At 47.2% G+C, this 14,548-nt stretch overlaps 1 protein-coding gene across 1 annotated transcript in view; it reads right to left on the bottom strand.

The window, feature by feature from the left end:
* CPXM2 (carboxypeptidase X, M14 family member 2) overlaps nucleotides 1-14,548 on the bottom strand; it is a 128,461-nt gene that overhangs the window by 63,631 nt on the left and 50,282 nt on the right. The window contains exon 4 of the mRNA XM_072804990.1: nucleotides 12,051-12,190. Within this exon, the coding sequence (XP_072661091.1) occupies nucleotides 12,051-12,190 (140 nt within the window). The remainder of the gene's footprint in view (nucleotides 1-12,050; nucleotides 12,191-14,548) is intronic.

Raw genomic sequence — 14,548 nt, 5'->3', positions numbered from 1 at the left:
GAGAGAAATGCATCTCCTCTGTTTCAAGACATCATATAGCTACACTAATAAAGACTATGCAGTATGGGTGGAAGGACAGACGCACAGATCTGTGGAACATAAGAAGAGAACACAGAAATAAACCCACACAAATATGGCCAATCACCTTTTTCTTTAAGATTTTAAGTAATCTCTATCTCCAATGTAGGGTTCAAACTTACAACCCCAAGCTCAAGAATCCCATGCTCTACTGACTGAACCAGTGGGTGTCCCATGGCCAACTGACTTTCAACAAAGGTGCAAAAGTGATTTTATGATAGGGAAAGAGTCTGTTCAAGATTTGGTGAGGAAGCAGTAATGTATCTATACACAATTATACAGCATTAGGTTTAATGAGATATCTCATTAAACCCCACCAAACCTAACAGTTTAGTTATTAATTCAAAATAGATCATACATTTAAGCATAAAACGTAAACCTATAAAACCTTAAAAGGTAATATACAAGAAAGTCTTTGGAATCTAGAACTTAGTAGAGAGTTCTCAGACAGGACTCTAAAAATACAACCTATAAAGGAAAAAAAATCAATAAAGTAGACTTGATTGAAATTAAAATATTTTTCCCTAAGAGGTTAACATGAAGCCAATGTGGAAAAGATTAAAAAATAAACTACAGGCTAGGAGAAAATATTTGCAAACCATGTATCTTGACAAAGGATATACCTAGAATTTATAAACTCTATGATAGACAGGAATTTAGAATATCAAGTTGGAGGCTCTTCAGTTGGGGTCTGAGTCCCTGTGGGCTGCTATAACCAAACACTAGATTGGATGGCTTATAAATAAAAGCAACTCATTTCTCACGGTTCTGGAGGCTGGGAGATCTGAGAGGGTCACAGGGTGCCAGGTGGTTTCAGATTCTCCTTACAACCTCCCATGGCAGAAGGGGCTAGCAAGCTTGGTTGGGCCTCTCTTATAATCCCAATCATGGGGGCTTCACCCTCATGGCCTGTTTCCCAAGGGCTCTACCCATAAATACAACCGCATCAATTATTAGGATTTAACATACAAACTTTGAGAGGACACAAACATTCAGGCCACAGCAGGTGAAGAAGATATGGGAAAAAAATAACGTTGGAACATCCTAGTGGCCACTGGAAAATGAGTTTGGTCTATTACGCCTACGTCGATACACATTCCGAAACACAACAGTTCAAAGATTTCAACGTAGAAGTCAAAACCATAAAAGTGTTTGAAGAAAATATGGGGGAAATTACTGACATCCTCAGAAGGGAGGATGCCTTTCCAAGTATGACATAAACCTTCAGGGACTGGTTATATCAGCCACACAAGAATTCAGGTTTTGTACAGCAAAAGTCAAAGTGACAAGAAAGGAAATAACTGGGAAAAACATGAGTAGCTCAAATCAGAGTCAAAGAACTAATTTTGGGTGGACACAGGGTAAGATCTGAGGCACCCACTGGAGGCCTACCACAATGGAGTTTCATGACACTTGGTCTTGCTGGTCAGACTCTTCTCTCCGTCCACATCACAGGAGAGAATCTCCCGAAATCCTCACCAACAACCACCATGGGCTTCAGGAAAAACCACCAGATATGGAGAATGAGCAAAGTCAGTCAACTAAAGTCCACCACCCCAGCGGTGAATAGCCCTGAGTATTGTCCACTTTCTCACACAAGCAGAGAAAGCACTGTAAAATCCCTTTTTGGTCAGAGAAGGAAGGGCCCAGCAATCACTCCCAGTTTTTAGGCCAATTTTCTGCTGGAACCATGAGGAGGCTGGCAGCTTCCTCTTCCGGTCCATCACCTCCTTGAAAGAGCTTTGCAGGCTCAAATCCTGGGGGTGGACAAGCTACAACTGGGCAAGACCGAGGTCTCAACTTGCCCTTTGTAGCATCTTGAAAAAATATGCAGGGAAAAAAGTGTTACCTTTTGTCTATAATAGACATGGTACCCATAACACTCAGGAACACAAATGCATCCTCTTTATTCTCTTCCTCCACCCCGCCTCTGCTCTCTGCTGGAATCAATCACACACTTAAATGGGTCTGCTATATTCTCAGTACAGACAAATGTTGGACACTGAAAAAAAAATCAGGCCATTGATTTATTGGATTTTTCACTTTGGACCAGTTACCATGGCCTTTTGAAAATGCAGACCATAGGAGGGAATGTTATAAACTTAGAAATATTATCCAGTTTCCATTACCTCCGGTAAAAAATGTCTACCAGGGTAAGAGGGGAAAAATACCACTTTGGGGGCCAAGTCCAATAAATTTGGGTAAAGGATAAGGCAATTCCTAGTGAAGGAGCTCCACTGCAGAGAGCTAAAGGTAAAAGGAAGATATTTAAAGTCCTTTAAATCTGAAAGAGTCACTCAAGAGACCAGGGGAAAAAAAGGAACCAAAGAAATGGCTCACAAGAATCTTAAAAGAGAGAGAGAAGAGAATTGGCCCCAGTTCCGTTCAGGTAAAATGTGTGTTGAGCAGGAGCTACCTGGCAGGTGCAACCTGCAGCTGGCACGCTCTAGCACGGCATGACCTTGCATCACAGAGCAAAGCTGTGGGGCAGCCAGGCCATGTGAGGGCTTTCAGGGGCCCTAGAAACTTCTGCCTTTGTGGGTGCTATGAGTTTCCTATGGCTGCTGTAAAATCCCTGCAGACTTAGTGGTTTAAACAGTACCCATTTATTATCTTACGGTTTTAGAGGTCAGAAGTCCTGAGATCAAGGTGTCAGCAGAGCTGTGCCTCTTCCAGAAGCTCTAGGGAGCAGCTTCTAGAGGCCGCCCTCATTCCCTGCTCAGGGCCCTTTCCTCCAGCCCCAAAGCCAGCAACAGCTGCCATCCCCCTGGCTGTCTCTTGTCCCTCTCCCTCCCACTTTTAAGGATCCTGTATCTACACTGATCCCACCCAGACAACCCAGGGTCATCTCTCTATTATTTCAGGATCAGCAGATCAGCAATCTTAATTCCACGTGCAACCTTGAGGCCCCTTTATCATGAAACCTAGCATGTTCATAGATTCTTGGGGCTAGGACATAAATATCTGTGCAGGCCACTATTCTCCTGACCACAGACCACTCCTTCCCTTAAAAAAATTTAAAAAAAACACAACATTTGTTCAATGAATAAATCAGCAGGACCCCCCCAAAAAAAATCACCATTTGTTGACTGCATTAGTATAAAGATGAACAAATTAACATTATATATTAAAATGTGTTCTTCAACCAAAAAGTTCACTTTTTTTTTATTCAGGTTGTGGAAGAGGTTAAACAGTTTCACAGGCCCCTGAAGGTCACAAGGGCCCTGGCACCGTGCCTGCGATGTCTGATGGGCAGGTGGGCCTGGGCGCAGCCAGCCGTGCCCATCAGCCCCCGCCTCCACCAGCAGGAGCACACACATCAGACCACTCATGGGGCTCGAGGCCTCTAGGTACAGGAGAAAATCATGAGCAATAGTGGGAGGCGGTGGGGTGCAGAGAACACACGTATATTCACTCTGAGGCAGAGAGACAATCGAGTTACTCGTGCTCTCTGAAACTCCGCTTCTTCATGCACACAGTGGGGACAAGAAGGGACCTTCCCGACAGGCTTACAGAGAGCACTTTGTGGGGGGAACTCGGTAGAGGGAATAAATGTGATTTTATTTAAAGGAATTTCCTGCTGGCCAAATTAACATCAACAAAACACAGGCGTGTCACGGGAACATTTTCACAAAACGTCAGGCTCTACTTCTTCACTGCAATGGGGTGGTTCCAGTTCTAGTCCTTCCTGGGAGGTTCAAGCTCTGAATGGCGAGGGGAGGGGGCTCTGAGCAAGGGGAGGGTTGGGTGGGGAGGCCACTTTAATTATTTTTTTTAAGATTTTATTTATTCATTCATGAGAGACGGAGGGGGGGCAAAGACACAGGCAGAGGGAGAAGCAGGCTTTGTGCAAGGAGCCTGACGTAGGACTCGATCTCGGGACTCCAGGATCACGCCCTGGGCCGAAGGCAGGCGCCAAACTGCTGAGCCACCCAGGGATCCCCACGGAGGCCACCTTATAAAGAAGAGTAGCCACAGCTCTCAGAATCTCTGCTGTGTCCCCAAAGTGCCCGTGTTTCCATCGGTGCCTCGCTGCACACTCCTAACGAGCTGAGAGAGGGAGTCATCACCTCTCCTTAGGGACCGGGAAGCAGAGGCCTGGAAGAGAGGGGAGCCCAGCTGGACTACCCACCTCCCCCGGGTCTGGTGATGGCTACCCCTGGGTTCAGGGCTCTAAGAACAAACAGAGGGAGTGAGGGCCGTCGGAGAGAGGAGGGGACGTGATCCGGGTGCCCCAAGAGGGCCGGCTGGAGAGAAGAAAGAGGGGCTGGGGCCGGGGCTGGCGTGTGAGCAGGAGCCTCCACAGAAGACCAGAAGAAGGACCAGCTGGACACTCACTGCGTGCCAAGGACCAGCTTACCTGCCTGCGGGTATGAGCTCACTCAGCCACACGACGCCGCAGGTACTACAGTCAACATTTTATAGATAAAGAAACTGAGGCACAGAAAGGCTCAGAAATGTAGGCTGGGCCATGCACCTAGGAAGTCTGGAGTCCCTGTCTCACCCTGGAAGCTGTGCTCTTGTCCGCCCTCCCAGCTGAGGACCTGGCCATCTGAGAAGGAAGGACAGCAAAGGCCTGGGAGAGCTGCATCCCCAGAGGGTGTGACAAATGGCGTCTCAGGGGTCTGTGCACCAAAGGCCCCCTCCTCTGGGTGCCTTCTGGCAGGGGGCAGCTGTCCAGCGTCCAGAGAGCAGAGAGTCAGCACGTGGTCTCAACAGTTCTGAATGATGCAGCAGGAGGGCCGGTCACAGAGACTTTCCCTGCGGAGGGAACTATCTAGCATCCGGGGTTCAGTGGCAAACAAGAGCTAGGTCCTGCCTGCTGCCTGGGAGTGATATCGGTGCAAGTGCCAACAAAGAAGTAATCAAATAAAGCCAAGGGAGGACATAGAGCAACTGAGAGTGAGTCTCAAAAGAATAGTGAGAAGAAAACCTCTGGATGCAAGAAGGTTGAGCTTTCAGACAGAATGGCAAGTGCAAAGGCCCTGAGGCAGGAGCATGCTTGCTTTATCTGTGGAACAAAGAGGATGCTCCTGCTAGGGGTGCAAAGAGCAAAAGGAATGAATCAAACAGTGGGAGCCAATCCACAAAGGCCATGTGGGTCCAGGGGTGGAAGCCTCATGTGAGCTAAGCAGGGGAGGGGCCAACCGCTACAGGCAGGGCTTCCTCCACCAGGAAATAGAGGAGATAAGATGGGCTGTACCCAGCAGCCTCCTGGGGGGTTTCCTGAGGAGTCGCAGCTAGAGAATGAGGACTCCTGAGTAGGGCAGGGTAGAAGTTCCATCCCCAGGAAGGAGCTCTGGAGTTGTTTCCATTGCAAAGATTTTACCTTCTGAGAGCTTCTTTCTTAGTCACTGGCATATGCCGACCACCAAGTATGAGCCGTGCAGGGCATGAGCGAGAGTTTTGTTTCATTTCACACAACCCTCCCTGCATTGTGAAAACATAACACGAAGAAAGGACGGACTTGAACTTGCAGAGGTTTTCATTAAAACCCTCTGCATTTCGTGCCAAACTCAGCAATTCAAAGACTGTCTGTTTTCAAAGAAGTTAGAAAGGAGTTTGGAAGCTTGTCTTCCCAGCCCCCCCGCAGGTGGCAAACATCTCGTGTGGTCAGCAAGTGAGGAGACGCAGCATCACGCGTCCTGGAAACACACACACACACACACACACACACACACACACAGCAGGAGATGAGGGATGAGGTGCCAGCCAGCCTCCCTTCGGGCTCTGCTCCAGGGGCCTCCGGGCGCCCCTTCCCTCTGCACCCCGGTGGGCTGCCGCCATGCATTCTGGGAGGTGGCAGGGGAAGGGGGGGTGAGAGAGCCATGAAGGCAGGGAACCAGATGACTTGGAGAGGAAGGGGGACCCTGGGGGAGCCCCTCCCATGGGGGAGCCAGAGGCCCAGAACCCTGGGCCTGGCAGGTGCACCCCCGTGTCTGGATGGATGAACACCCTCCAGCGGCGTCTCTGTTCACCTCTGCATCTTCTTACCTGCATTTCACTCCTCACCAGACCCCACCGTCGCCTCAGCTGTCCCCCCACCTCTCCTGAGCTAGGGTCCAGCATGTCCTGGGGATGCTCCCGACAGGGACAGCCCCGAGGACCAACCCCGCAGCCTCAAGGTTTGCAACCGTCTGCTCCTGTCTGCCCCTCCGCGCACCACCCGGAGCCCTGGAGCCCAGGCCATCACCTCTACTGGCTCTGTGGAGTCTTCAGATGACCAGGCCAGGCTATGTCACCTCCTCTGCCCCCTCCCTCCACCCATGGCTCCTGGAACTCGCCCTTTACTTCCAGGCCATCAGCCCTCCTGCCTGGGATTCCTCCCCCCGCCAGCCCTGGAGCTGAACCTCACACCCTTCCTTCCGAATGCGCTCTGGGTCCTACCAGGTCCCAAAATGTCCTTGTCCTTGGACACCCCCCACTCCCTACCCGCCCCCCCACCCGCCCCAGCAGCACCGCCACCGACTCTACCACCCCCTGGTGGAGAAAGTGCCAGCAACACCAAGAGGGACTGTTAAATTCTGTAAGGTCTGGACACCAGTTGAGAGCTCGCAGCTCTCCCCGTCCTTCCTCTTTTCCTCTTTGCCAGAAGCATCCAGCCCCTAAACCTGCAGAGGACCCCGCCTCCTGCGTCAGTGAGAGACACCCTCCGAGGCGCAGGCTATGGATGCACCACAGCGTTTCTCCCCCACCCTCGGTATCTCAAGGCACAAGGGGACCCTCCTCTTTGCAGGACGAGCTCCTTCCCCGGGGGGTCAATCCCACTCCTCACTGCCAGCCCCAGGTCCCTCAGTGATCAGCCCCGTCGGCCACCAGCCCCTCCTGTCTCCAGGGCAGAAGTGGGGGACACGGCCTCTCCTTGGGGCACCGCATCTGCTTACTCCTCCACCATCAGAATTGGGTATGGGGAGACCCACACCCAGAACCTGTGCTCTCCACGGACAAACGGGAAGCCAGCTCTGCAGGCCGGGCTGTGTCTCCCCACCCCTTGGTGTCCTGGGTCACAAGCCTGGCTCTACCGCCAGCGCCCTGCTCATCTGGCTCTAATTAGACCAGCTGCTTTTTAAAAATTCAGCCAACCAGCCAAACCCTCCCAGGCCTCGCCTTCCCAGCTCACAGTCAAACAGCTACCTGACTTTAAGGACGTGTCGTTTACAGTCCCTGGAGAGGACAAGAATTGTGTTGTTTATGAAACAATTAAAATTTAAAACACTGGGTTATCTTTAATCGCCTGTATTTTGCCCACATCATCACAGCATCTATTCACCTCCAGCAGAATAATTAACTTTTCAATCATTGCACTGGTTATAACGGTAACACCCATATGTCTAATATACTTTCTGAAATTAGGGAAATTAAAAATTGGCTTTTATGAGTATACTAACGTTTCACTAAATTGCTGTGCAGTGTGGAAGGATAATTTCTGGTGTAAATATAAATTATTCAGTATCATGAAAATAATTATACTTTATGACTTTCAAATGGAAAAAAATGATTAAAACTCAAATTATAGTTGTTCATCAACCGGATTAGGAACTAGTCGCAGACCTTGGCTAGGCCGTGGTGACCCGGCCATATCCCCTTTCACAGCTACATCCCAGAATCTGCTACCAGCGCTCCTATCCCCATCCCTCGTCAATGGTACTTGGAGGTACTTTGCAGTATCTCCAAGGCTAGTGGGTCTGTTAACACACTGGCTTCTTCCACCAGACTGAAAGCTCCCTTTCAGGCAGTCACCCCTTGCCCACCCTGGCATCCCTAGTGCGTAGTACAGAGAGCTCGATAACAGATGGATGAATCCATAAACACATAAAAAGAATGTCAGGAACGAGATTATGGATGTTCACTTGAAAATAACAACTGTGGGAGTCCTGCAGATGAGAAGCATGAATAGTATTCCTAAGTAGATGCCTACCGTAACTCCAAGGTGCCCCTGTATTCTAACAACCAGACAGAGGCCTTTATAAACAGCAAGATCCATCTGGCCCCAGCCTCAAGGGGCCGGCAACCCCTTGCCCTTCCATGTCTAAACCATTCCCAGCCGAAATGCAACACTCTGAGATTAAGGTATGTATGTTCTGCATCTTTAACTAGAAGAATCAAGCTTTGATTCCAACTCTGCCTTTGTTTGTCTTGGTTTGAATTCCACAGTTTTCCCTTCACCCGGCAAGATTCAGCAGGTGGCCACGGGCCCTTGGAAGAGCTGGCGGGGCTGTAATGTGCACAGAGGGCCCGCGGGCTGTTCAGCACGCTTGCTACCAGAGCTACTTGGATGAAGGCATCCTCCAGGGCTGCTCCATGGAGGGGAGGGGGGTGCCCCAGGCAGGCAAAGCTCCTCCCTCTGCCCCCTGGTTCCCAGAGCAGCCTCACCTCCCCGTACTCTCCAAAGGTTTCTATAGCTAAAAATACAGCCTCACAGCCACTGTTCTAAACAAACCCCAAGAGGTACAGAGGGAAGAAATGAACTTTTACTGAGCCCTTACTATGTGCTGGGTGATTTTAAAACACAGTAACAATTCATTTGACTTGCACCGCATCTTTACCAGATAGAGAATGGTTATCTTCTTTCAGGCAGCAAACTGAGGTTCCGAGAAGGGCGGACGTGACTCCAAAGCCGCTCTGTTGTACGTGCCATCCACCTCTAGAAATCGTCACTCCTCAATCGGCCACGTCCCCTCTCCTCTCCCGACTCCCGTCCCCAGCTAGCTCTCAGGCACTGACACTCTCGGATTAATGAACTCATTACTGCTTCGTGTGCATGATCCTTTGTCAATGTGTTACTTTCTTTTTTTTTTTAATTTTTAAAAAATTTTTATTTATTTATGATAGTCACAGAGAGAGAGAGAGAGGCAGAGACACAGGCAGAGGGAGAAGCAGGCTCCATGCACCGGGAGCCCGACGTGGGATTTGATCCCGGGTCTCCAGGATTGCGCCCTGGGCCAAAGGCAGGTGCCAAACCGCTGCGCCACCCAGGGATCCCCAATGTGTTACTTTCTAACAATATTCGTTCATTAAAAAATCATTACTTGAGCACCTAAGAGATGCCTGGTACTGGGCAAGATGACCAGGCATTGCCTCTACCGTCCCAGACCAGTAGGGAGAAATACACAAGCTGGTAAATAGGAATATAAAAAAAGGGACCACAGATGCCTGTCCTGGGAACAAGGTGGGGACACAGGTCCTGGGGAGAGGGAAAAGACACCTGCTGCCTTCTTCACGGTTAGGAACCATTTGATGGTTTCTATGGCTGCCATGTTTTTCTGGTCATACTGGGACAGATCCCAGTGCTTCCAGTATTATTCACGCCTCTGGGAAAAAAAGTATTATTCACGCCTCATGCCAAACTGCACCTTTGTCCTATTTCCTCTTCAGTCTTATTCCAGGAGGTAAGATGAACTGAAACTCATCAAATTTCTTTCCATTGTCCTAGAAGAATAATTTGACTTGAAATACATTTAGACATTAAAAAAAAAAAAAAAAACCCAACACCTGACTCTTAAAAGCAATTCTATGCTTTCCCTGTCTTCCCTCTAAGATGTTCCTGTCCTAGGCTAAGTCAAAGAAAGATACTGTTCTACTGCAATTTCTTGTTCACCCAAAATGCTCTTGTGTTCTAGACGAAATGGAATGTGAGTGTTATTGCTACCCTGCTCGGTCTTTCTAATCCAATAATAACTTGACTACTGGCTCTCTAATGACAGTGGTTAGGCGGGTTAATACCCAAGCATCAAGGTAAAATCCCTTCCCTCATCCCTGTGGATAATCTCAGATCACTGCTTCTGTCCAAGTTTCTTTCCATTCCCTTTAAGCAATTCAACATTTTCTTCCCCCAAATTCTTGCCTTTCAGAATCTAAACCATGAAAACAATTGTCATGGTAATAAGCTGATTAGAGCATAATGCACACCACAGAGCAAAAATCATCATTATGAGCACATACATAGGCGCTGCTAAAAAGCGAAGTGACAAAAAATGAGCCATACAAAACAGCACAAATACATAACAGAATGCTGTCAAAATGCACGAATTATCCCAGCTCCAGAAATGTATTTGAGGGACATAATTCAAAGGAAGAAAAAAGTATGAAAACGCTTTCTTGCAAAATGATATGTGATACCAGAAAACTGAGAAGGTGGCAGGGCCATGGCCGGGTAGATTACAAACTATTAAAAATGATCATTATGAAGTCTGAGTAACAGCATGAAAAATGCTTTGATACGTTTTTAAGTTAAAATAACATAATTGCATATGTAATAGGATTATAAATATGTCCAAAAAAAAAAACTATGTTTGTCTAAGGACAGTGGAATCATGGGTAATGTTTTTAAATGTTGCTGGATATTATAATATCATCTTTACAATACAAAAGCTCAGAGGAAAATAGATGATGATGTGTCACTGCCTGACAATTGTCACTATGTAAGAAAGTCCCCTTTACAGTGACAATGACAGGCAGTTAAATGAGAGCACAGATGTCGTCTCCCTTCTTTTATCCTGGTTTATTTATTAATGTTAACCTTTCCAGGAATTAAAAATTAATCTAATCAACAAATTACAGACAGATTTTACATGACTGCTGAGGGGTAATTAGCAAATACTGAAATGAAATTCGAGAGGGTGGCACAGACAGGGAAGGTGAAGCGGGCAGGGCAGGGGGGTTCTTAGCTAACTGGGCCAGCATCCTAATGTCAGCACGTGAGGCATGAGTGCCCTTGGCTTCTCAGTTGCAATCAGATATTAGAACTTGAAAATTCTCTCTTAAATTCAGAAAGCATCCAAGGTCTCATGGACCCTTCTAGGCTTTCCCAGCCCTCAGTGTCGCGTGCCTGCTATTCACAGGGCAACCCCACAGATGCAGCCCTGCTTTGGTCTCTACAACCAGCCCTGGGTTGAAGCGGGGAAGTTGTTTGGGTTTTTCTGTTGCATTGTTGTAGCACATAGATTCTTTTCATTATTGTAGTAAAAATACATGACATAAAATGTATCATGCCAACCAATGTTTAAGTGTACAATTCAATGGCATTCGGTGCAGTCACATCTTTGTGCAACCACCACCTCCGTCCACCTCCAGAATTTTTCATCACTGCAAACTGAAACTCAGCGCCCATTAAACAATAACTCCTCTTCCCCTCCTCCTGCCCCAGGCCCTGGAGGCCAACATTGTACTTTCTGCTCTGTGGATGTGACTCAAGGAACCTCACAGAAGTGGACTCACACAATGTTTGTCCTTCTGTGACTGCTTTATTCCCTTTGGCATAATGTCCTCAAAGCTCATCTATGGCATGGCAGCCAGGTGTCAGAGTGTCCTCTTCTTTTAAGGCTTAGTGATATTCCATCCTATGTGTGTACCACAGCATAGAGTACCTACCTCTCCTTGGGATGACTATCAGGTCATCTTGTTATTGATCCAACCCTAGGCACCCAAGCTCAATTCTGAGAAATGGGCTCCATCTCGTTCTCCGGCCTCACAGAGGCTCATCCTTCACTTCTACTACTTCTCTAGTAGTCCTTGACTTGAGAACCTTTCTAGGCTTCCAATCCTTCTCAGATTCTAAAGGATTCATACCAGCTTACTCCAGAGCAGTAGCTTGGACCTGTTACCTATTGCTCACTGTTTGTTCAGAGTCCCCACCTCGGGCTGTGTGCAATCTACCAACTGGGGTACAAGTAACTCATCACAGATCCAAAATGGCAGCCACCTGCCTAAACTGCACTATTTTAATGACACCTTTGTCTATTCAGCCCAACCTGCCAGGTGGGTCCTTCTCTCTGTTCTTGTGCAGGGAATAACATCATTTCAAGAGATGCTGGTGTCTACGGCAAGCTCAGCATCCTGTCCACATTCCAATTTTCTTCCTTTCTATTGCTTTTCACCAGATACTTCTCTGCATCTTCCTTGTCTCTGTCCAAACCTTAAACATTAGACCCAAGGCATGGACTCTAGAGAAGCCCAGGTCCACCCACACTTACAGCCAAAGTGAGTTCCTTCCTTGAGTGATGACACCAGTGAATTTGGTCAGACGTCTAGCATCCACTTCAATCCACTGATGGAGGTCATTCCTTCCTGCACACCACGCCCCATCGTAAAAATCATTTTCATTAATACCTGCCTGGAAAGAAAAAGAGATGTTCTTCAGAAAGACCCAGAATCATGAATATTTTCATGAGATTTGTAGGAGTAGGGGGTGGGGGGTGGATAGAAGAAAATGAGTAGGGGACAAAGAAAGAAAAATCACTATGCCCTGAACACTCCTTATTCTAAATCATAAAATGCAGTGGCTTATTATTAACAAGTTGGAAATATTTCAATATGAGATGTCCTCTTCTTGCCCAGCATGGAAGACGAAATTTAATGAGCTCCCCTATTACTCATGCATCCAACAGGCACAGATCGTCTCCAACATACCCGCCTACACACGCCAGGTGCCGGGGATACAAAGGTGAATCGTTCTCTCCCAGAACCTCACCATCCAGGCACAAAGAAAGACACAAAAACAGATGAATTAGAAATACAATGGGGCATGTGTTATTTCGGGAACAGGAGCAAACCATTAGAGGAGCATCTCGGGATAATGGCTAACTTGGTCTGGGGGAGACCAGGATGGAAGTGCTATCTGAGCTGGGTGCTGAAGGATAAATTTATCTAGTGAATATTTATTTACTGACATTTAAATCACTTGATGTGTTGAGTTTTAGCTACTACTGCTACTAAAGATTCTTTTAATATGAATTTACATGGTATGTGATGTTTCTGCTCTGGAATGTTCCCTCTATTATCACCATTTCAAGAGAGAATTCCCTGATACAAAAAAGAAAAGAAGGAAGAGGAGGAGGAGGAAGAAAAAGATCATTTGAACTTCACATAAGTGAAGCTTCCTAAGTTACTAAGGCTCTTTCTACATGAACCCCATGGCTTTTCCCATAGCTATTTCACAAATACATAATCAGAAAAAAAGTCTAAGTGATATCTTAGTGAAAGACAGGCCATCCCATCATTCCTACTTCTGAGCACCTTTCAGCTCAAATTCTGGGGCAGCCTGACTTCTAATGGGCAACAGTGATGTGAAACTCCTAGTCTAGCTACAGCACAGAAACAACATGGCCAAGAGTTCCTTTAGTGGAGCCCCACCGCCTCTGCATCAGCTAACATCAGCCTTGTGTCAGGACCAAACCACAGCACATCCATTCCCATCCCCTCCTGAAACAATCCTAAAAGAGCTCTGAGGGCAAATGTCAGGATACTAACAAATCATGGCCTCCTGAAAGCACTACCATCTCAAATGAAGGTGACCAGAAACACCCATTAGTCAACATTCTCCAGAAACTCAAGCTCTCAATTAACCAGCACCTCCAGGTCTGATGGTATACAGGGCATCTGTGATAAGGGCCTGGAGGTGCTACAAGGTTCTGCCTTCTAGAACCATCAAAGAAAGGCTAAATCTTGCAAGTATGTGTTACCAGTACTTACCCGGCCTTTGGTGGGTTTTGTGAAAGTGAGGGTGACTCTCTGACATGCAAGCTCTCATTTCCCAAAGCTGCCAGCCAACAAGGAGACCACTGCCCCAGCCTGGAGGCTATAAGGGCACAATCCCTGCATGTCTTCACCAGGGGCAGCTATCCTCCCAACGACAAGTGCTGGTTAAGAGCATATGCTCTGAACTCCTCCTGCCTCAGTGTGAATCCCAATCCTATCACTTCCATCCTGTACAAACTCAAGCAATTTGCCTAAAGGCTCTGTGCCTCAGTTTCCCCATATGCCAAAACAGGGGCAAGGATCATTTCTCCCTTAGGGTACCAATAGTGCTTTCAACAGGACCTGGCATGCTGTTTAGACTCAAAAAAAAAAAAAGTGAGCACTTAATAAAGGTGAGTTACAAGTATATTCAAAACAATGACTATCTGGCAAATTATGGAAATATGGGTGCTTGGTGAATTACCTCACATTCTCCAAAATTATAAGGAATTATGGTACTATTCTGGGCACTTGCTGCCACATTTTCAACAACTTCAAATATCCAGAATAGAGTTACAAAATCTGAATAAAGAGGAGACTTACCATCTAAAGCTTCCAACAGGAATCCATGTCACCCCCCAGGGGATAGTTGCAATGTCTACACACATTTTTAGCTGTCACAACTGGAAGAAGTGTGTGCTATTGGCAACCCACGGGCAGAGCTCAGGGATGCTGCTAACCATTCTACAATGCACAGGCCAGCCCTGCACTAAAAGGAAGTGCTTCCTCCAAAATTTGAGCCATGCCAAGACCGAGAAGAATATGTGGTTGTGAGCTGAGATGACAAGAACAGAACTGCCACAGAGCCTGGGATTTTTCACAAGAGAATCATGGAGATTTGGAGGAGCTATCCTCGTGCTACTTGACCAAAGTCTATTTGACTAAGACTTGGAATTAAATTTTAGGCTCCTGGTTTTGTCAGCCTACATATTTTGCTTTGGCCACCAATCTCAGT

This window comes from Canis lupus, chromosome 29 (genome assembly GCF_048164855.1).
Source record: "Canis lupus baileyi chromosome 29, mCanLup2.hap1, whole genome shotgun sequence".
In the NCBI taxonomy this organism is placed as follows: domain Eukaryota; kingdom Metazoa; phylum Chordata; class Mammalia; order Carnivora; family Canidae; genus Canis; species Canis lupus.
Note: the sequence above shows the minus strand (reverse complement) of the source record. Positions and strands in the feature narration are given on the sequence as shown.